This window comes from Puntigrus tetrazona, chromosome 12 (assembly GCF_018831695.1).
Source record: "Puntigrus tetrazona isolate hp1 chromosome 12, ASM1883169v1, whole genome shotgun sequence".
In the NCBI taxonomy this organism is placed as follows: domain Eukaryota; kingdom Metazoa; phylum Chordata; class Actinopteri; order Cypriniformes; family Cyprinidae; genus Puntigrus; species Puntigrus tetrazona.
The window spans coordinates 2,180,494-2,203,647 of NC_056710.1; the positions used below are offsets into that span (position 1 = coordinate 2,180,494).

At 41.7% G+C, this 23,154-nt stretch overlaps 1 protein-coding gene across 9 annotated transcripts in view; it reads right to left on the minus strand.

The window, feature by feature from the left end:
- The window catches only part of jmjd1cb (jumonji domain containing 1Cb), a 108,657-nt gene that overhangs the window by 4,098 nt on the left and 81,405 nt on the right, over positions 1-23,154 (minus strand). For 3 of the 9 annotated variants that reach the window (XM_043253951.1, XM_043253955.1, XM_043253956.1), the window contains 20 exons: positions 21,103-21,208; positions 19,875-19,999; positions 19,501-19,644; positions 19,078-19,122; positions 18,401-18,662; positions 14,923-16,580; positions 14,256-14,428; positions 11,668-13,829; positions 10,675-10,876; positions 9,756-9,970; positions 9,430-9,582; positions 8,391-8,480; positions 8,142-8,269; positions 6,853-7,066; positions 5,500-5,699; positions 4,132-4,410; positions 1,960-2,128; positions 1,784-1,874; positions 1,466-1,626; positions 1,141-1,263 (listed from right to left, as the gene is read on the minus strand). In XM_043253951.1, the coding sequence (XP_043109886.1) occupies positions 1,141-1,263; positions 1,466-1,626; positions 1,784-1,874; positions 1,960-2,128; positions 4,132-4,410; positions 5,500-5,699; positions 6,853-7,066; positions 8,142-8,269; positions 8,391-8,480; positions 9,430-9,582; positions 9,756-9,970; positions 10,675-10,876; positions 11,668-13,829; positions 14,256-14,428; positions 14,923-16,580; positions 18,401-18,662; positions 19,078-19,122; positions 19,501-19,644; positions 19,875-19,999; positions 21,103-21,208 (6,700 nt within the window). Of the gene's footprint in view, positions 1-1,140; positions 1,264-1,465; positions 1,627-1,783; positions 1,875-1,959; positions 2,129-4,131; positions 4,411-5,499; positions 5,700-6,852; positions 7,067-8,141; positions 8,270-8,390; positions 8,481-9,429; positions 9,583-9,755; positions 9,971-10,674; positions 10,877-11,667; positions 13,830-14,255; positions 14,429-14,922; positions 16,581-18,400; positions 18,663-19,077; positions 19,123-19,500; positions 19,645-19,874; positions 20,000-20,158; positions 20,303-21,102; positions 21,209-23,154 lie in introns of those variants that run through there. The other 6 variants (XM_043253952.1, XM_043253953.1, XM_043253958.1 and 3 more) reach the window with 6 other exon arrangements.

Sequence of the window (23,154 nt, forward strand, 5' to 3'; positions counted from 1 at the left end):
TATCGCCACAATAACAGTGTATAACTGTGTAAAACTCTCTGACATATTTTAAAGACTCTATGCTGCGGAATTTTAATATTTTACATACTTTTGAAAATCCAGTGTTTAGTTGATTCTGATAAGCACTCATCAGTTATAAACACACGACGGCTTTCTTTTTTCGTGAGCGAGTTTGGCATCGCCCCATCTTTGTTTCCAGGTGGGATGTTAAATAACATGACATACGCGTCTACTGGAAATTGTTGAAATTTAACCAATCCAATGATGACTTTGAAATTCCTGAAGTGAACTCCAGTTAAGTGTGCCATATGCATCATACGTTTAGCCATCGGTTCGTGGGTGTGATATCTGAGGCTGAGACTATCCCCTCAATTACTGTTTTTTTTCCCCCTTTGAAGAACCAAGTTTCCCACTGTCTCAGAAAACCTGGATATATGAGGAAGCCTAATTGTAAACCGTGTAATTTCTACACCTGGAAAAGTCATGTAAATGATCAAGTTCTAAAATGCCATGGGCATATTTATAATGAATATACATTATTCTAGTTTTGCCAAGCTCTAATAAAGATATTTTATTGAGTAAAAATAAAGTACAAAAGTCCTTATCCTTAATCCTTTTCCAGTAAATGTCATGATTTACTGAAAAGGCATTAAGGATAAAGTTTTTTTCAAAGGCAAAAGTCATTGGGCTTGTGAAAATTGTTGATAAAAAAAGGTCAAGAAGCGCTGACCTATGTGGCTTTAGATGCAACATCACACGCGAATGGCTTTTAGAGATCAATCTACTGTAGTGGAAATCCATTAGAAGACAGCACAGTGGTCATGTAAAACTATAAATGGTTTTTAGTTAATACCATAATAAGTCATATGTGAAACTCCTCCATATTCATTCTCATGAGTGCAGATAAAAGCTCTTTTTAGTGCTGCTATAGCTATGTACTGCCAGAGAAAAATCCTTCCAGATGCATCTCTTACATTTCATTGTTTCCAGGGTGGAAACCATGTTCGATGTTTTTTTTTTCCCTCTGAGCTCAAGGGTTTATGGAACATTTCTGCTCTAGCAGAAGGCTTTTCCCCCTCTGTCTCTTTCTTTAACAGTGCTGACCAAGTAAACAGACAGGCTGTTGACAGCTGTGCTTACCCGTTTTGGACAGGACACCATTCCCTTTGGCCACTCCAACGTAAACCAACACGCTGATGATGTCCGACACCTCCATATGCAGGTTAGCGGTGCCGAAATCCTGCTCCTGAGATGCCGCCACACCTGAGATACAGATCATACACCATTCGGTTCATCAAAATAGCACGCAGTTTTCAATCTTTTAACCTTGTTTTAATTCAGCCATAATAAAGGTTTTTTTTTGCATTACACTAATGAGAATGTAAAAACATTTTTGTTAACATTTCACAGCAAAACCATGAATAAAACAGCAGGCCACAAAAAAAATAAATAAATTAAAACATACATGAGAGAGAGACAGAGGGAGCTGCAGTACCGTAAGCGCAGCAGAGGCGTGGGCCCAAGTCCGGCCGCACAAAGAAGGAGGGCAGATGGGATGCCAGGTTGAGGTTCCCCTCGGGGTCTGAATACTCAGGCATTGGGAGGTTTTTCATGAGATCATCATACCTACACATTGAGATGAAGCACATGCTAAAAAAAACTAAACCAGAGCTATGTTTGTTTAGAACATACAAATTAAGCATGCAAGGTCACCATTAAAGAGCATTCACAATCCTTAAAACAGTGCCTAATTGGCTACCTAGAATGTGGCGTATCTAGGTACCTGGAGGGCATCAAAGCCATAAACTCTTCCCCTGAAGGCCAGTCTTTCAGTCGATACACCACAGTTTCTCCATCTCTAGACTTGGGCCGCTCTGTAGAAAGAGCATGATCAGCATAAACAGAAACAGGCCGATTCATAAGGTAACTGCTCATTTGTTTACTTTAAGTGGCACTCACTCGTGAGATCTTCAAAGCCGTCCCAGAATTCTTTGACGCCCGAGTTGGACATTACTCCATCCTTGCAGTTCAAGAGGTCTCCCTGGTGGTCAGCAAACTCCTGGTTAAAGGATTCTGCCTTCCACAGGCTGGCATTGAGCTTCTTGTGCACCCCAGAGACCAGCACCGGCTGCAAAATACACCACACAGGAAATGGCCTTTTAATGACAGCTGAGATCACAACCACTACTAAGACTTGCTTTGGAAAAATTTGAAGTCTGGTTAAAAAAGAAACTGCAAGATGGATTACTTTAAAGGCTAAAAGCAATAATTACATTTATTGTAAAGCCTAAATCTGTGAGTATATTATAAAGTGAGCACCAAACTAGTATCTGCAAAAGTGAAGAGCTCAATAATAATGATGTGAATGTTTTGTGCTGCATTACCATTGCAAAGCATAAATATGAATCTATGGAAATTTCCAATTTTTTTTTTTTATTTTAAAATAAAAATGATCATGCATCCATGTTGGAATAATTGAAAACTGTATCTGCTAGTTAAACCATTAAATGTCAAGTCTTATTCTAAGAAGTTTTTGAAAGTCTAAAAAGAGACACTGTACGCAAATGATCAGCCTAAAGAAATCTGCATGTAAGGCTGGCACATCTTAAAAGACAGTGCACTATATAGGCCCCTGAGCATATACAGAAAGGAAATCAATGTTTTTATGTCATCTACTATCTTGAATAGGCCTTTTCACTGAACTCATTGCAATGTATTATGAGACTGCATACTTGAAAAAGCAGCATAATAACAATAACTACCCATTAAAACAAACTTTGCATTGAGAACCTTAAAATGCTGCTTACATATGCAGCTTACTAGGTTTGGGGAAAAAAAACTATATGATGGCAGAGCCACATTTTATCATGACAGTTTACTTCCTACGGAGCTGTAAAGTCTTGGTCCACTGAGCACAAGTCAATAAATGTCATTTCAGAACAGGAATAGACAAAGGCTATGTCCAAAAATGCCCCTTACACCCTTTTTAGTGCCCTATGAAGCCATTTAAAGCGGCGTTTGAAACCGTAGGGGACATTATTGAGTGCACTTATTCATTCCCGCAACGCGTCGTAATAATGAATGTAAAGCCAATGTACACTCAAAAGTCAACACTCAACTGCACTAGAGGAATCATAGCGAATACATTCACGCATTTCGCCAGAAGATGGCATCTATGGCCCTTATGGCCCAATCAATGTCTGAATTCCATTATTTGTTTTCATTCAAACCTTCAAGGGGACCATATTAGTGGAGTGATGGGTACAGGGGTCGATTTCGGATACACCCAGAGGCTCTCCTCTGCTTCTAAATACATGCAATGACTAGAGGAAAAGGATGTATGCTTGAGGATTTCAACCTCACACCTCTTCAGTACGCTTCTGTCCATTAGTGAAAATCAGATTTCATTGTAAAGGATCCATATGCTCACTTGAAATGTCCTGCATAGTGTGGCACATGTGAAGAGGTGTTACTTATGAAAGAATCAAAGCACTTAAAGCCTATAATGGCCTATGTGAAGTATATGTGCTGAAAAAATGGACTAACGTATGTCATCTTTCTCTCTGGACAGCCACTGTAACGCAGACTGATGTGATAGATGAACCAGACAACAGCTGTCCACTGAGAGAAGACACCAGCCAGCAGAGGTAGAGATTGCATTGGCTAACATTTTGGATCATTTACCAAATGTTACATAAATAATTTTATATAGACGTTTTAACCCGTAGTTTAAGGTTATTTCGCAATTCACATGGGTTGTACTCCTCAATCTGGAAAATATGGAAATCTGCATAAATACTGAAAAATAACATCCCTCTATATAATCAGGGAAATGGGAATAAGTGTTAGACGGTAATGATTATGTGTAGCACAACCTGTAATCGGTACACAGGATTATTAGGATTATCCTGACTGCAAGAATATCAGTGGCAATTCTGTACAGGGCTCCAGGAGGGATGACTCAAAACACTACATGAGAATTGGGATTTTTGCCAATTTTACAGAGCGGTGTTTTAAATAACAAGAGAAAAGAGGGGAAGAGAAGGAAACGTTCTGAGCTGTACTAATACAGGCTCCAGCAGAACAGAAAGCAACGTAAGATTCAGTATTTAGTGGGCTAATTTCACAGACCTGTCCTTGTCTCCAGCACTCCCTGAAGAGTTTCCAGTTGTTGTTGTTGCGGTGGTCTTTGAGCCAGAGCAGCCTGCGCTCGTAGAGCCAACAGTGCGGGATGTCAGCATACAGTTTGGGCGGTTCTTCCACGGCTTTCTTTCTCTCAGCTTTGGGCTCTTCCAGAGGCTCATGCTTCAGGTTCAGCTTGGTGCCACGGCCCGCCGGGATCTTGTTTTCCACCACAGAGGCGATGATGTCATCCAGGATGTTGGGCATGCTGCGGCCACTCTTGACAATCTGTGGTAGAAAGACCACAAATTAACCCGTAAGCTTTTTTAGAACAACAGACATTTTTTCTTCATAGTGATGCTGTGTCACAGGGGTCTTTAAGTAGCGGACTGCGATATAAATTTTGGAGCCCAGCTTGTCTGCACAATTTTACAGTTTCTACGGTTTAAAGTGAGCAGAGAATGGAGCTGTGGTTGGCTAGGTATCGATTTTGATACTTTTTAGGTACTGAACGAATTGCCTCAATACCATCGAGTATCAGATTAACATCTGCTAGAGCGATTCGAGCGCGTACGGAGCAGTCTGCTCTCTATAGCTCTCACTGTAACACACCACCAGGAAGCGTTTGTAATAATTTCCAGTGGCAGTTAAATATGCGTTTTGGTCATGTAATGATGCTGAAATAGGTTATTTCCTCAGAACTTCGAAAATAAAAAATACAGGCAGACCGCATGAAGCTGCTAAAGTTCATTATTAAATCTGTGAAAAAAAAAACAAAAACAAAATGATGATTCTGCCTGAACTACCTGCATTTTAAAACGAACAACGAACAGTGTAAACGTAGCTTAACAGATCTGCAAACTGAAAACAATTTGAACTTTATCAAAACTTTATTGTGTTTTGTTTGGATTTTATATACTCTAATAGATTTAGCTAGAGCCAAACATGCTTTATTCAAGCTCTTTTCACTTGTGCATTGCAAAAAATGTTTTTCCTCTGAGTCAAAAAAATTAGGACCGGACTTCAAATAGGAAGGAAACAGAGACCAGACTTTGGCTCTTTATGCTAGCAAGGCCATATTTTTAGTAACCTGCCATTTATATGACAACGACTAATTTCTATGTTTACATCAGTTTTTTTTTAAATTATGATACTGTCTGCTAATAAAAAGTATGAAAACACCAACTTGATTATAATTACTATTTTTTCTATATATGCAATGTGTCTCCAAAGTTCATTTCAAGAATAAACCTTTAGATCAATAGCTCTGTAAAGTTAGGTATGTGCAAACTTTTCATTGGTTGTGTATGTGGCCATCTCTGTATGCAAGCGGAGTCTCTCTATTTGAGTATGATCAGTAGGTGTTGGTTTTCCGACCTGTGAGGCAGTGGAGTAGACGGGAGCGAATGCGATGCCGGCATCAGTGGAGCCCAGGCGCAGCTTGCCTGCGGTGGTGGTGAGGAGGTCTCGAAGGGTTGATCCCTGCTCCAGGGAAGATGCTTTACTGTGCAGAGACTCCAAAGCATCTGACTGATCCTTCTCCTCCTTTATCTTGCCTACACCTGACTCCTTATTTTCTGCAAGAGAGTAGAACAGGTTGTTCAAACCTCAGATGTCAATCTCTTTCATATCAAATAAAATACAAAAGTAAAAGAAATGGAAGATTTTAAAAGAAATGAAACTTTTAGTTTAACATGGACTCTAATATCATTATCTTTATAGTTATCGCCCTTGGTGTGAATGGGGCTTTAGGATGGACTGTGCCTTGCTTGCTTATTGGATTTTAAGACATGAACATGGCACTCAAAAGTGAAGCAAACAAATGCAAGTTTGCAGATGTTATAGCATTTAGATCAAAATTTTACCTTGTAATCAAAATGACAAGGTCAAAAAAGAGGAACAGACAGATGAAGATGTTCAAAGTATTTCTAACATGCTTAATAAGCTCTAAAATGGCAGTTTAAACCCTGATCAGTTTCAAAAAAACTCTGAAGACATTGATTAGTTTGCTCAGATGTCTGATTTGGATTGAAGCTGAACTGTTCTGGACAATGACTTCCAAATTTGAGGACTCCTGCACACCATTATATTTATTCACCATTAAGTTTTCATATGTACAATTTTCACTTGGACAGAGAAAAAAAAGGGGTTATAAATCCTACTAACTAAAAGGCCTTTCTGGCCGACAAAATATTAAGAAGACTTTAGATTGGGCTGCAATGAACTAAAAGACTGCTCAAAACACCAGCAATGCACATTACAATATGCCATAGCATGAACTATCTACTCTATTGTTATACTTTAAGAGCTGACACGAAGCAACAAAAATGCAGACTTATCAAAAAGGGTAATTTAAACACCGCTGCTAAATGAAGAAACTTCTATACGCCGCACTGGGCAACAAACTGAACTGAACATGTGCCAACAACCACAGGGCTGATGGTCTTTTAAGTGCAGTTCATTTGGAGAGAGCGGCGTGTTCGGCATGTGAGAGCAGCTGAAGAACTGGATAAACATGTGGTTAGGTGAACTCTTCAGACTGTGGGAGCTCACAACTGAGAAGGCCTGTAACGTACACCACTAAATGTGAGGACTGTGGAATGCTGGCGGCCCGTCAAGCACGCACACGCCTGCAGAGAAAGGAAAAACACGGGGGCAGCTGGCAGACCTCTGGCCCCTGGCTACCAATAACTTCAACCGTACCTTAACTTTTACTGTTTCGGTACCCACCCTTTTTTTCCTCGCGGGATTTCTGCTCGGCCAGATCGGCCAGGAAGTGCAGAGGCGATTGGGACTCGGGTGGGGTGAACTTGCTGTCAGTGCTGGTGTCGCTGGCGGGACTGCTCCCTCCGTTGGCCTCTACTTTCAGAGAGGAGTTTTGCTGACCTCCCTCAGGCTTGCACAGAGAGATCTTGTTGCTGTGATTTAGCACGTTTTGTAACACCTGTGAAAAGTAAGAGTGTGTTAGTTAGAGACAGCTCAGCAGTTTGAAGAGAGTGGAGGGAAACATTGTGGACTTTTAGCGGTTGAGAGATGAAGCAGGAGAGTATTCAACATTCCACTGCAGAACAGAATGTGAAAATCTGTGTGTGATTGAGAGTGTGAGAGTTTATGTTTATAGTGAAAGCACGCACACGCTAGTCGAGGCTAATGCCCCATTTAATGTCATGTGAATTAAAATGTAACCAACGGGAATAGATGTTCCGTTTTTCAATGGGATACATTGTCTCAAGGCCTTAAATTAGGTTTGTAAAAATTAATGTTTCGCCAGTTGAAAAATTAACAGTACAAGCAATTGAAAAGAACTGGGTTCATCCAGAGTTGAAAATAGCAAACTGACAGTTTTGTCACATGGAAAATGAACTAATCATGCGATTACTGGATTTTAATCATTTTGCAGAAATTGCAGAAGCAGATTTCCATTTTCTGTCTGATGTCAAATCTTGACATGAATAGATTTAAATTTAGAGTTTTAAATCAAGATGTATTTATTGAGATACAAAATAATTCTTGATTTTTGAAAAGCCTCTGCAGAGCCCCACACACATGACACACGGACAAAAACATATTCATTTTGGCCATCAATTAAGAATTAATTGCCACAAATTCTCATTTTGATTTAATTAACAAATCAGTACACCATAGCTATGATTTACTAAAACAAGGAAACAGATTCATGATTTGTGGTGAGAATTTAACTAAAACATGCAACAAATTATTTAGTGGGACCAACTTCATAATTTATGTGTCTCTATCTCATTCTTAATATCTATATTTTGTCATGTGAAGGATTCGAATGCCTCAAACAAGAAAAAATATCTGCCACTGGAATCTAAAAGTAAACTAGTTTTTCCCTACATTTCCTCTGCAAAATAAAATAATAGGAAAATTATTTTTGCTGTGTACTAACATTAAAATACTTGGCATACAGTACCACAAGCGTACATACCTCACAGCTTGTTTAATATGGGTAAAATTAAAAAACTGTCATCTACCCCATACAATGACCATTCACATACCTGGGAGACGCCATTGGTGGACGGCAGTTTGTTATAAAGGGTGTTCTGCTTCCAAGCACAAGAGCAGTGTGATTTAATGCTGTACTTCTCGCTGAGCATGTGCATAGCGTTCATCAAGTCCGTCAGAACTAAAACACAGACAAAACAAAGAAGTCAAAAGACACAGTCGCCTCTTTCTCCATCTCCAGCTAAAGGCGTAACTACAAGCAATCTGGGATCATTCCAGAATGAAAGTGTCTCTTTCCATACCAGTTCCTGGAATGATCTGTGTTGGCATCAGGTGCTTGTGATCATGAGGCTGTCCCTTGACACACTTCAACCAGGCATACAGCTCTTTATCTGCGATATAAGAAAAAGGTGGATTACTCACAGAGACTGAGAGTGACAACACACACAAAGAAGGGCGCTGTCACTGGCCCGTTTTCCCATAGAGGAGTCGCAGTGTTTATGCTTCAAAGTAAATAAGGAGCTCTGAGCCTTGTAGGAAAAGATACACAGATGTGATTCAGCAGAAATGACACTTCTAGAGCTGGAGGGTTTTTTTAATGCCCTGCGGCAGAATTCAAGCCTAAAGAAGACAGGAAGAGCTGCTGCAGGAAGGGGAGACTTAAATGAGGAGAACACAGAAGAGGAAGACACAGAGACAGAAGAGCATCTGAAACCCCTGGGACAGCTGAGTTAGACAGTCCTAAAACAACTGTCATATCCTATAGCGCGTGTACACACACACACACACACACACACACACACACACACACACACACACACACACACACACACACACACACAAACAAAAGCCAAGGCAAGCTAAACTACAGTAGAAAACTATGCACTTATTTCTGTCAGGGTTAATAAACTAAGCGAAATTAAAAGCAGCAAAAAAAACGCAAATATAAAAATGTGCTCCAAACTATTATTAAAAAATATATTAGCTCTTGCACTGCAGTCAGAAAATTAACTTTATCAAGAGTACATCTAGAACTTTCTATTAAAAATTTAATTAGGACAATTATTTCTGCTAAATTATAAAATACATTTATATCAAGTACACAAGTAGCTATAAATACTTTACAAAATACTTTACAAAAACTGCCAGCTACTAATGGGTCACTACTGTTAAAAAATGCACACATACATATACATACATTTTAACTCACAACTCACATTTTAAATATCTGGGGAAATTTTTCCCAGTTCATTAGGGTTTTTAAGCCTACCGCACATCAACAGAAAGAGTATACAAGCACAGTCACAGTGTTCAAAGGTGGATATGAAAATGACGACTGACCTTTGGAGCTCTTCCTCTCCTTGGCCTTGTAACAGTCCAAACACACCACAAATCCACATTTTTGGCAGACCCAGTGAATGTTAAACAATGTGGCTTCACATGCGTCGCAGCTCTCTCTCACTCCGCGCACTGCTCTCTTCCAGGCGATCTTGGCTGCAGAGCAAAGCAAACAGGAGAAGGATGAAACGGACATTCACAGAGCTCACTCACTTTTTTTCATTTTCCTTTCTCGCTCTCCTTTCAGACTGACAGGCTGCTGCAAATATAATGACACATTGGTAACAGTGTTTTAGGAGATCATATATGACACAAACAGTGTAGCTCACCATCTTTCTTTATCCACGTAGTTGCTGTATTCTCAGTCATAACCAGTTGACAGAATTTGTCTCCAATGTAGCTGAGGATGTATTTGGAAGTCTCTAAGTCCAGGTTGTTTTCTTCATAACCCTCTGGGGCCCAGAGACTGAGCGCCTCTTCATCATATTGATCAGGAGCGGAGAAGCCATCAATCCGGATAACTCCATTCTTACTGTACGAGAGGCTGTAGATGAAGAGGAAAAGTATGTGCAATTAGAGTTTTTATCCTTCCCTAAGAGTAATTCTGTAAAAGCAGAATGAGAGAGAGGAGAAAACTGTACACACAAGACAGGGCAGAAAAAAGCTGACATACTTTATACTTCTATATGCCATGAAACATGTCAGAAATCATGATGCATCTGATGATGCCCAATTTCAAATGAAAAGATTAATTAAAGACAACCACCAAGGCAACTAGCAATTATTTTTAGACATGTCAGGTTAGAATCCATGTCCCAAGCTTGACCATTGGAAGCTTTGCTCTATATTCATTTTATGCTCACAGATGGGACTTCTACTAATCTCTAAATACAATTAAATTGATGGCTACAGGTTAACTAGGTTAACAAAAGACAGCTCAAGTAAATGTTGTTTATTTAAGGTGAAGCAAATAGAGATGCAATTATTTTGCCATGGCCATGGAATAGACATTTTGCAACAAGCTGTTTTGTAATTTCTTAAACCTAAAAACAACAGTCTTCTGTTTTTCTTGAAATGTTTTCTATTTTGTATTGTCTGTATATTGTTTATGTCTACTGTACTACAATGTCTGACTATTTCTGCTCCAGCAACAACCCTCCTTACGTACAATACTAACTACAAATAATAATTTTTAGCATGTAGCCTCATGAGTGCGATGCATACATGGTTCCCCCGTTTTGTACTCACCGGCGGAAGTGGTAAAAGCGACAGAAGACGGGTGAATGAGCAGACTCCTCTCCTTTCTTGGTGCGAATGGAGCGGCACTCCCTGCACTTTTGCAAGTTGGGCCCGATTTCCGAGCACGAGTCGTCCTGTAGGAAGGACTCACCTGTCTGCTTTAGCTTCTTTACCTTCCTCCAGTCCTTCAGTACTGACCGGGGAATGCCATCTATAAACAAACCACAGATTACATTACTTCATGTATTAGGAGACTGCACATCTATTAAACATTACCAATAGTAAAAATAGGAATACGTATTAGCCTGACTCAGATGCATCAGTCTATCATTACTTGGGGATGATGAGAAAAGTGTGCAGGGTTTGAAGAGTTAATGTTTACATTTTAACCACAAGCAATCATAACATTTATGAAACATGACAGTTGTGACCTACTGTGCTGTTACAGTGACCTACAGCTTTAGAAGCTATGCAATTACAAAGAGGCACCATTCTGCTACACAGCAATCATCAGAAAGTGCTAATAAAAGCTCAAGTGCTCTTGGAGATGTTTTCCACATAAATGTGAGCATTCTACTAGAAGCCATTTGCACAGCTGCCATCCAGATGTTCAACAAACACACCTCGCTCTCTTTCTCACACACTGCAAACCTTCCTATAACCCCAAAGTTCAAGACAACATGAAACAGCCATTCACAGCCCAATTTACTTGTGAAATATTGACTGTTTAATCCGACGAAAACAAAACATTCAATAAGAACTTGATTTCATTAATCAGGAATTATTTGGAGGGTAAAAAACGTATTGCAGTGGACTGTGAAGGTATGTACTTGCATATTAATATTATCATACATCATCATGTGCATAACGCAAAAAAAGCATACAAAAAATTATAAAAATGATATATAAATAATATAGAGCTTTGGAGAGAGGGCAAGTTTGAAGACTCTGTCATGGAGTAAATGGATATTTGAACTGTGATGCAGACTGTGGTGCACTTACTGGTACTGGCCAGCTTGAGTTTGGTTTTTTCCTTAGCACTCCGGAAAATACCATTTGGCTTTACCTCGTCCTCGTCCTTCTCATTGTCTCCTTTCCTTTTCTGCATGTCGTTCTGCTTCTTTTTGTAAGTGGGTTTGGGTTGCCTTTTAGTCCTTTGCTCAAGCTTGCTCTCACTAGAGTCTGAGTCATCGCCGCTCTCCGAACCTGATTCGTATGGGCGCTTTTGGGTACGGCGTGTCTTTCTATCCTCCTGGGACAGCTTGTCCTCTTGTCCTTTGTTGTCCTTGCCCAGATCCACATCACTAGATGCAGGGGCAATCAGGTTGACGGAGCATGGTTTAATTAGCTCAGAAATGGCATTCCCACCTTTTTCAGATTTGTTTGTATTTTTGTCCTCCTCTGAGTGTCGCGTGAGCCAGGCTTTCTTGAGCTTGTGATAGTTAGACTGGCACACCTGCACTGGCTGTCCATTGGGCACCGGGCTGGCTTTGCTGGCAGGATTGCTGGGCGTGGAGTTATCCTGGGTGATGGTGGGCGAGTCCTGAGAGGATCTGACGCTACCACTTTCACTCTCTGAGGCGCTACTGGAGCCACGAGACTGAGCCGCAGCCAGAGCTGCTTTGGCTTTTTTCAGGTGAACAAAGTTCCTTGAGTAAGCCTGTGTGGGGCCAGCAGAGCCGGCCTGAGGGAGCGCACTAGGGGAGGTGGTTCTCGAGCCTCCCTCCTGTGACTCAACAACAGTGGGAGGCCGGCTTTTGGAAGCAGAGATTTCCAGTCTGCTACTACCACAAGCGCCAGAGATGGAGAATGACAGATCTACTCCATTGTGGCTTTGCGTGCTAAACGTGCTGCTGGCGGCAGCAATGGCTTCATTAGTCCTAGTGTTGCACACCGAATTGGCAACAACTGCCACTGAGCTGGGCATGATACCCTGTGACGCTCTAATCAGGTTTTTGTTGTACTGATCACTGGGATCCTCCAAATTCGTGTTTGGTAAGATGACTCTCCCAGATTCCCTACTCTCGGCCACTTTCAGGCAGTCTGCCTGAACGCGGCCAGCAAACAATCTGCTACCGAGTTGCTCTTTGGGGGCCATCTTGGGACCTGGCGAGCCATCGTATTTTATGCAAGTTGAAGGGCGGACAATAACAGATGCCATGGCTGCCTGTGGTTTCCCTTGGCTATTCTCTGAATGCCAGGCCACTTTCTCATGGCTCTTTGCTTCCCCGCCAGGCCGACAGGATTCGGCCGAGCCCAGCTCGGCTCCACTTTTCTCGTCCCTGAGCTCTGGAAGCAGGGTGGGCGGTTTCTGCTGTTCCGACACCTTCCCTGCTGAGCTGACGGGCTGGATGGGGGTGAGCGTAGGTGGGGAAAGGCGACCGTAGGCCCCCTCTTTGCGGTCAAGCGCCTGCTGGGTGGGCGGATGAAAAACCGGCGCTCTACGCAAGGCAGGCATGCCCTTGGGTTGACTGGAGGGTGAGATAGCGGGGCTGCAGCGTTCACTGACCGTCAACACTGAGGTACTGAGTGAATGTATAGGTGCTTGTTGACTGAGCTGCTCGCTGATCTTGCCCACTAGTCCCTCTCCTTCTGGCTGGTGCTTAATGAGAGGGGGAGGCTTGGACAAAGACTTAGTGTGACTAGAGTTGTATGAGCCCAAAGACAAAGGGCTAGAGGCTGCGGGTGCTTTGTCAAAGTACGGATTGAGATCTTTGGATTGGAAAAGTCGTGGTGGCTCGTTTACAACACTATTTGACAGAGTGGTGAAGTAGTTGGTTTGAGGGAGGGACTGAGATACAGAGTGTTTGTACTTGTATAGATCAGCCACAGAGTGCTCTACCTCTTTCTCATGGCTTTTGGGCTGGGATGAAATTCGGGGATAGGATTCACGCTCAGACTCTCCAGCACAGATCTTGGCAGTGAAGGGGGCCATTTCAATGCTCTCTCTAAGAATGCGGCGGTTTTCTTCCTTATATTTGCTGTTACGGTCTGGACCCCCCTGAGGCATGCGTGGTGGTAGTTGCTGCTTGCTGTGGGGGGACTCCATGTAGAAACGGTGCAGCTCCTTGTTCGTAGGCGTCCGGCTACGGTCCGGCTCTTGCTTCAGGTGGGCATTGGCCATGCTACGTAAAGGGTCCACAAACACATTCTTCTCCTGATCCCTAAAGAAATTATAAAGAAAAAAAAAAAAAAACATCTGCATCACAAAAAAATGTCTCACAGCGTGATCAATATAATTCCTTCTAAATTGGTGATTCACTGTTTTTGTTAAACAGTGCAATAATGCTGGACCAACATAAAAATGCAAGGGTTAGTTCTACAATACGGTCCTTCTCAGATATTAGGTAACTGTACTGAAGGTGTCTCAAATGAGTACAGACATTCAGCAGGCTATAATAGAATAGTTTAATTATGTGCACAGTCACTGAATGAGCGTACAGTGCTTCTATCACATGGCATTTGTTCCACCTCAGGTCACAAGGTATTTAACAGCTAGCCACAGTTCCAGGCACTGCAGGACTGTGGGAATGGATTAATCACGTGTGTTAATGACAGACAGAGAGAGACACAAGTGTGTGCCCGCTTACTCTTTGTGGAGCTCTCCAGGGGTTTTAGAGAGCGGTGGGCTGGAGTGTGAGCTGATCTTGATGGGTCGATGAGGATCTGCACTGGCTGGTCTGCCCGGGACATGGCTCAAAATCCCCATGCTGTCTGCTGAGGTTACAGGGGTGGACTGGTGCAGCCAGGGGCTGGAAGTGTTCTGCATTGTGTACACACACACAAACAAAGAAACAGAAGGTCATAATGCACTCAAGGCAATACTCAGTCCTCTTGACAAGTCATAACGCACAAACTGTGCATAAAAATGACTGTCTCTCATTCTGTAATCATTTTCAACTCTCTCACAGATGCTTATAATGACCAATGTGAAAAACAAGATTTAACTTAAGATATATTATTTTAGAATATTCCTATAGTGAATTCCAATAATAAATTACCACACACATGAAAAGCCTGGAGATGTGTCCAGACAAAATATAGTGCATGTGCTCACACACATTATGTTTTATTACTGTAGTTTGGTTTAGGCTAGGATCTAAATTCCTCACAGAAGCAAGAGAAGGGCAGAGTATTTGTCTCTTTTTTAAGGGATCTTAGAACTAAACAATGTGCATTTCACAACGCACACATCTCCAAATGACACTCTGTATATTATAACAATCAGGGCTAGTAAACAGACAGGTATACACATACCCTCCGTAGACTGGAGTCTGAATTAACAGCATTTTCCGGATGTACCCACTTGTATCCAGGTGGGTAGGAGTGGGTACCGTTTGGGTATTGCCAGATGATGGGGTAGAGACCGAGCTGGTTATACGAGGCACCTCCATGCGTCTGGGCCAGCAGGGGTGGGGGTGGCTGCTGCTGAAGAAACTGCTGCTGCTGGTGGGAATGGTGGTGGGCCAAAGCCAAGTGCCCTAGTGCAGGGGAGTCCAGCCGTGGATGGCTGCCCAGAAGAGAGGTTGGTGGAATTGTGGGTAGTACAGTGGGCAGAAGGTGTGGGTGGTGCACAGAGTGGCTCATGGAGGAAGAAGGGAGGAGGTGGGACGGGTGGTGCGAGCTGGGCGTGAGACACGTCGCGTGAGAAGAACCATGCAGTGCATGCAGGTGTGGGTGCAGGTAAGTCATGTGGTTGCTATCTGATTCAGGACGCACCAACGCAGGGTCTCGGTATACTGTAAAAGGCTCATTTTTGTCAACAAGTGGGCTTTTCCTTGCTTCCGAGGGTCCCCCTCGTGCTGGAACAGGCTTAAAACTAGAGCGGGGTATGTCTGGCTCAGGTTTGAGTGGCAATCGGACTGTTGTAGGTGGGTTTTCAGGGTGGCGCGGTTTATGTTTGGACACCTCAGGAGACGTATTTGGTTTGGGTTTGGAGGATTCATGAACGTTGTGGGATTTTGACTTGATGTCAGGTGAAGGATTGCACTTGGGCTTGAGAATGTCAGGGGATGAGTTAGACTTAGGTTTGGGCAGGTCAGGGGAAGGACTGAGTTTATGGGTTTTCTTGATGTCCTCGGTCAGCGAGGCATTTTTAATAACCATAGACGTGTACTGCTGCTGGAGCTTCCCTCTCTCGCCCAGGGCTGCTGACTCACTCACTGATGTCACCGGCCTTATGACCTCAGAGTGGGTGAATTCGATTTTACCGCCTATGCTGCGAGCATTCTGCTGCTGCTCGCCATCCGTCCTCCTGCTCTCTGAGTGGGAGGCATTTAGCACCAAATGTCTGGATTCAGGGACATACGCATCACACTTCTGTGATGCCAGCAGGGCCGATACGGCCTCAGAGTTCTCTCTGGAACTAGACTGCGTGTTGGCATCCTCTGTGATATCAATCACGCACTTGGGCGTGTGCGTCCTAGGTGTTCCTGTGCCATAATGGTCCTTAGGAAGGGTTTTCACAGTGCTTTTCATCTCGACAATGCAGCTTTGGACCTCCGTTGGTCCAGAGGCTTGGTTTTGGGTACAGGACGCGGGAGGAGTCAGCGGAGATCTCCTTTCTCCTGACCTCTCACCCTCTGCCACCTCCACAACCACCGGCTTGCTGCTTTTATCCTGCATCTCATCCCAGGGAGATAGCCTGTTGATCACACCTAACTCATCCACAGGCTTGGATCCCTGGGACTTCTCCTCCTCCTCCTCTGGAACTTTTGAAGTGCTCTTGCATTTCAGCTCATTCTCTGAACTGGGCTCCGATGAGGAGTCTATGCTCCGCTTATTAGAGTTCTCAGAGTCACTGCTCTCAGAGAGATCAGACGTCTCTGTTTTGAGCCGCTTGAGACCGCCCTTCTTGTCCTCTTCATCTGCTTTCCTTCTCTTGTTTGTCTGCTTGCTTTTGTTTTTAGAAGAATCTAGAAAGAAAAAAAAAGACCAACTTTGTCAGGAAGAACTTTCAACACCGCCACAAAATGTGCCACCAACAAACATTTCCATGCAAGCTGAGTGCACAGGAAACTCAATCCAATTGATTATTCAAGCACGGATCAGGATGATGTCATTTTGTACTTAGGTTAAAGGCTGATTGAATCTTAAGTGCTGCATTAGAAGTGTGATGGATGGGACTCTGGTAGAATTTATGCACACTTAAAATGTCCATTCCAATGCACTGGCTGCACTCACCTCATCTCTCAAAGACCCAACACCCTGACCAACACTGTACTGCAGGAATTATGATGGAAGGATCTAAATGATCTTTTACCAGACAGCCATTCGGCCAAAAAGCTAGTGCTGAACCTATTCAGTAGAAGGTTTCGTCAACTTAAATTTACAGCACTAGACCGTGCCAAACATAATAGCCTCTGTATAATATGAAGCCATAATAGGGGAAAATCCAATCAATCTAGAAGAGATTCATTATGTTTTAATTCCTCAGAGTGGGGTGCTGCAATTACCGTTTCATTTCCCATCAAATTCCAAACATGACTGAATCAAAGCAATTCAGTCACAGACCTTTAGTCTTTTAAGCATTATTTATGAAATCATTTTGCACAAGTAATACTATATTCGCCCCTTTTTTTTTTCTTCATGACACACTGCCAACTTTCGTTGTTAGAACAACATGCATACATCAAGCAAAAGCACCAGAAAAATACATTTACATTTATGGCTCTTTCCACTGAGCAGTACGGTTTGGTACAATACAGTATGCAGTTATGTCCGTTTCCATTGTAAATAGTGAACTGTACCATACCACTACCATTCAGTACTTCTGTAAGGGTACCTAGCACAGCAAAGTGTGGAGCTAAACTCACTTCAGAAGCTTCACTGGTTTACTAGAATCGTCAAATCTGTGCTATACAAATCCCCTTCACTCGTTCTGATCTGCTGTCCATGAGTTTATTTACATTGGCTTATTTACATCAGAGTGGGCATACACAAAAAAAAAATATAACAGTGTATTTTATAATTTTATATTTTGACACATACAACAGACGTTATTCAATATGCTTTCTTTTCTGTTCTTGTGGACTGGAGAAACGTCATTGCTCAAAAAACCTGCTAATTTTACTGTTATTTTGTGATCAAGTGTAGTTTTAAGAGTTTTTCAGGCAAAAATGTAATTAAAAACTCAAATCTGCAGTCTTTTTATAAAGCGTCCATTTGAAAATGTACTTTTCCGATTTTATAGCTCCAGGTGATCACCAGGCGCTCAGTATTTATGTATCTGCTCAGAGCAGCCTCAAGCTCAGCTAGTCCCTCCAACATTTGCCGCTGGCTCTGAAATCTCTGTAGTGATTAAACATGAAATACAATGTTTTTTTGGGTAACATTATATTTAACAAGCAGTCATTGTCTCATGCACTTTTTTTAGTCCTGGTCATATAGTTCTGGCTAAGCACAAAGTTATATTTAACTCTATATATTTATTTTGAACTTGACCACAGTACAGGGCTGACTTTGTTTGCTTATGTCTTTATTTCCTCTTAAGCCTCTTATACTTTTATAATGGCTAATATTGTACATTAAAACTGAGTTTTTATTTTATTTTGTCGATCGTTATGTTTCCTCATGCACCACACCTATAAATTAAGGGCACCGATAGCAGTGAAAACAAGCTGAACTAGGGTGTTCTGAATCTTACTGTACTGTACCATACTGTACCGACCAGTACCGTTCAGTGGACCGTACAGTCTCAGTTGCATGATTACCGTAACAACGATCAGTTTTTTACCTTTTCCTCCACTGTCCGATTTTTCATCTTTAATCTTTTCATCATCTGGAACACTACTGTCAGAGCCCTTCCGACGTGAAGATCGCGAGCCACGCTGTTGACCCGGTGAGGCCTGCTGCTGCTGGTGTTGTTGAGATAGCTGCTGCTGAGCATGCTGGGATTGTTGCTGCTGCTGCTGAGCCTGAGAGGCCTGTTTGGGGGTGGAGCCAGAGGAATTCATCACGGGTCTAGGGCTGTTGGCCTGGGCACGCGTGTAATGACCCTGAACAAAAACACAAAAGGATGCACAAATACAAGCATGAGAGGGTTTGTAATGGATTCACGTTATAGAGAGTAAAAGAGAACTTTTAAGTTAAACCACCAATATAAAAAAAACACTTGCCAGCAATGACTGCACTACACACCTCTGTAAAAAACTAGTCACAGAGCTAGGCTTAAAGAAGAGTTCCTATGGCTCTTAAAAAAGCTTTCCAACCCTGTATCTCAAAGAACTACTTTACACCACAAACCCATTTACTCCATGCAAGCACACCATGTGAAAAGGTAATCGGGGTAAGCATTTATTGGAAAATTAGTACTTGCAATAAAATATGCTAAATATTTATAATAGACAGGGATATGCAGGTGGTAAAACAGCAGCTCTAAATCTATGGAGAGAGGGAGGTGCGGCCCGGTACCTGAGTGATTCCTGTAGAGCCGCTTGGTCTCCCTCCTGTGGTCTGCTTGCATATCCCCAATTAATGTTTAAAACAGGGAAACAGAGAAGAAAAACAAACAAAAACAAAAAAACAAGGTGGAACAGAGAAGTCTTGTTAATGATGAAGGGAGCAATGATATGTGTTTCTACAAGGCTCTAGGTTTCTTAAAAAAAGATTGTAAAAAAGCACATAGGAACTTTACTTCAAAGCTAGCTACAGACACGACGTCCAGTAAACAAGCACAAACAGACACTGGGACAGACATGCACAAGACAGAAATTCAAGTTGGCATATAACAATGAACACAATGTTGTTCCAGGAAGGCAGGTGCGCTGATCATCTAGCAACATAAGCACATAGAGGCACGTGAGATATCTGTGTGCTCTTATAGGCTACACTCACGTGGGCAGTGTTGCTGTTCTGGCTAGAGCGAGACCTGCGTCGTGACGTGATACCGATGTTCTCTCCTTTTAGTAAAGAATGGACCACATCATCCAGAAAGGTCATCTGTACCATGGAGGGGTCAACGTTCTGAGGCTCTAGTACCTGTGCACAAATCAAGATTCATTTTCAGTTTTATGATAAATATTTTAAACGATTACAATATTGAAAGTGGATTAGTTCAAAATAAAAGTTCTATTGGTGAATAATAATAATGCATTTGCCTAATAAAATCATTTTCAAAATACGTTTAATAAATAACATTTTTTATTATGCAAGACACATGAAAAAGCAGAATTTTTCAGAACTAAAACACAAAATCAGGTCTCAGATACCTGGTCATTCATGACAACCATAGTGCGGCTGAAGAGATCGTGGTGGGTGATGATGCCCGTGAACCACTGGGTGGCTGAGTCCTGTCTGTAAACTCGTACACGGTAGCCATTCAATGAATAGGGACCTATATCAAGATATCAAGAACCAGAAACGCTTTCAAAAACATCCAATAAAACTACACAGCATTAAATAGCACAACAGCACTTGGTCAGTGTCTACTGTGTCAGCATACAATGTGAGCATTCCACAAACTCTCCTTTTGTTCATTCTGAGTGAACTTTACCTCAGGGAATGACACATCAATCCTTGTATCTGTGAAATGCTGTTAGCCGCAGTGAACGCTGGCAAGTGTCCAAACTGACTGGAGCTCATTAGTGCAGGGCAGGTCATTCCCATTAATTACTCCTGAACACACCGCTCATATGCCCTGCTAGAGCAGCCAACCCCTCACTGTCCTTGTGCCTACAACAACCCAAAATGCATGTCCCTCACACATGTTTGCACATGCACATAAACCATGGGGCGACGTCTGCATAAAACCACAGACAGTTTATTTTTTTTCCTTTTTGTTCTCTGTTTCCCCACCAAAACCTTTGGCTTTGAGATACTTTCCATTCTGCCCTTGTCAACTGCCAAGTTCAACAATTATCACTAATTGTGGGCCTGGAATTTTGTTATGGACTTTGTAAACAAGACCTTCTGCCAAGACCACAACAACACCCTCTGCCTGAACCAGCCAGGTACAGCGAGTGGTCTTCCATTTTTACAAACCACATCAGGTTTTCTTGTTGTTATTGGTTTTTTTCATCACTCATTACTTCCGTAATGTCACATATTTCCAAGTGAAACTGAAGGGATGTTTTTGATTTGGATCCTAAGAACTGGGCATTCTGTACCAGAAAGGAGCTAGAACTCAATGTGAGCTGGCAGCCGGTTTGGGAAAAACTACTCCCTTCCTTAAACACTCTGACCAGGAAATAGAGGCTGAAGGCCTCAACTTTATTTCTATTGTTCTTGTATTATTCTTTTCCATTATTGCCATAACCATTGTTACATGAACATTGCTACTACAACCAACAGTGAAAAGAGATTGTTAAAAGTTTTTGTAGGTCAAAAATAATTTAATCTTACAGGATATTAGAATTTTGGTGGATGGTGGGCAGTAATTACTGATCCTTTAGTTACAAGTACCCGTTTAGAATAACTGATAAAATGCGACCGCCTTACCTTGCATAAAAATTTCCTGAACTTTTTGGTCTTTCACCCACGCTTTCACTTCTTCATGGAGATGTGGATAGTCCCTAAAAACAGGACTTAAACTGTCCACCTCATCCTGCAGAAAACAAAACAAATCAAACATAACACATCAACATACTTCCAAAATTACGAAAACACTTTTTAAAATGACAAAGACTATTTCATACATATTTTATTAGTATACTTCATAAATCGTAATTACTGACAACAATACAACATACCACTTACTAATATTATAATTAAACATTATTTGAAGAGTTTCTTTATTACAAAATACTTCTTAATATTCGCCTAAAATGTGTTTTAATATATTTAATATTAATAAGATTGTATGATCATGCTACTAACAATGCAATATTTCACCCACAATTTGCAAGTTTGACAATTATGAGAACAAATAGCAAGAACATATCCATCCATTGTAAGTCTGATGTTAATCTTAAGTGCTTACAGTGATAACCACTGCTCCTCAAACTTCCTGCTCTGAGGTGTTAAGGTTTGTGGCACAAACGGTGGAGGGCAAGATATGCCACAGAGGGTTATATGTAAGGTTAGTGGTCTAAACAACTCCCTAAGCCTTAGCAACAGCAATAGGCTTTGTAATCACCGCTAAATCGTTTCCAGTCACAGAGAGATTCACACAACCTGATAAATGCCAATGACCCACAGAATTCGAAACAAGCACAGGAAAGCCCTCACAACTCCTCATGCACAGCAACCCTACATTTCCGCTTCGCAGGAGCACAGCAGTCAAACAGATGTGTGTGTGTGTGTCAGGGTCTGGCAGGGTGAGAGGGATATCCGCCCTGCACTTCCATTAATTGTTGATGGTGATGAGGAGTGGAGAGAGTGTTGGGGGGGCTGACAGGAGCTCCAGTAATTTACACAATCACACAGCAGGCCTGATGAACACATGAACTGAGTCCTGGAAATACCCCGCTGCTGACACCACACACACACACACACACACGGTGTAAACAAAAGCCTGCACTGCTGCAATGTGATTGCTGGCTCGGGTGAATGACAACACATCTTAGATAAGAACTTAGGTACTTCAATAAAGCCATTTTTGACCAAAGATCAGAATTTTAATTTTAAAGATTTCTTGCGTCAAAAATGGCATAATTTTCCTTTCTCCTTGTCGGACGCGGAATCATATCAGCATATGATATGCAACCGTCTATTCTCAATAGTGTAGCAATGTATGAATAACAGCTCATATATTTTAAATAGGCTGATTTCTGTAAGTCAGTTCATAAAATTCTCATGACAAACTTGAACGTGAGTGAAATCGCTCTCACAGAATTACAGACCTTTTGAAATGACTGGATTTTACTGTGAAAATTCACTAAATAATGGTAAATATGACGACACCTTAAGAATTAAATCTGCAGTTTCTGATAGCGCTGTTCCCTATAAAGTTCTTTAAAGAGTTTTCTACTAAAATGAAATTAGTTTCACTGGCTAATTTCTGTGTGCCAGTATAAGGTTTAGACTGAATTTCATCAGGGCATGTCAATACTGGCAGGAAAAGATATGTTCACATTGTTGGTCAAATGTTAATGTGCTCAAGGTTGCAATGTCATACCCCTGATGTTTTTATTTGCTTTTGCTGTAAAATATGACAGTCCATTCCTTGATTTCTTGTACTGTTGACAGATCAGTAATTAGGAAGTTGAACTAGCAAAAATGAGCCAATGAAGTAACATCTTTGAAACTGATTACATGCAAGGTTCTGTGGTTCGTAGGAAAAAAAGACAGTGTTGTGTGGCCAGTGTGCTTAATTCTTGTCGAAATGATACTGTCATGTCTTCTCCCTAGTAACAACCATTGCATTACTCACATACACACATACGCATGCCTTCATTCTAGTTTCTATTTTAAAACGAGAGCACTGCAGGACACATGATTTATTTACTGGCCTGGAGGTTAAACAGGGCACTTTCTCTCATGGTGGCTTCCAAGAACAGAAGCCGGTTTTCCCCAAAGCTCTTCTACTCAACGTCAGAAAGAGAAGCATCC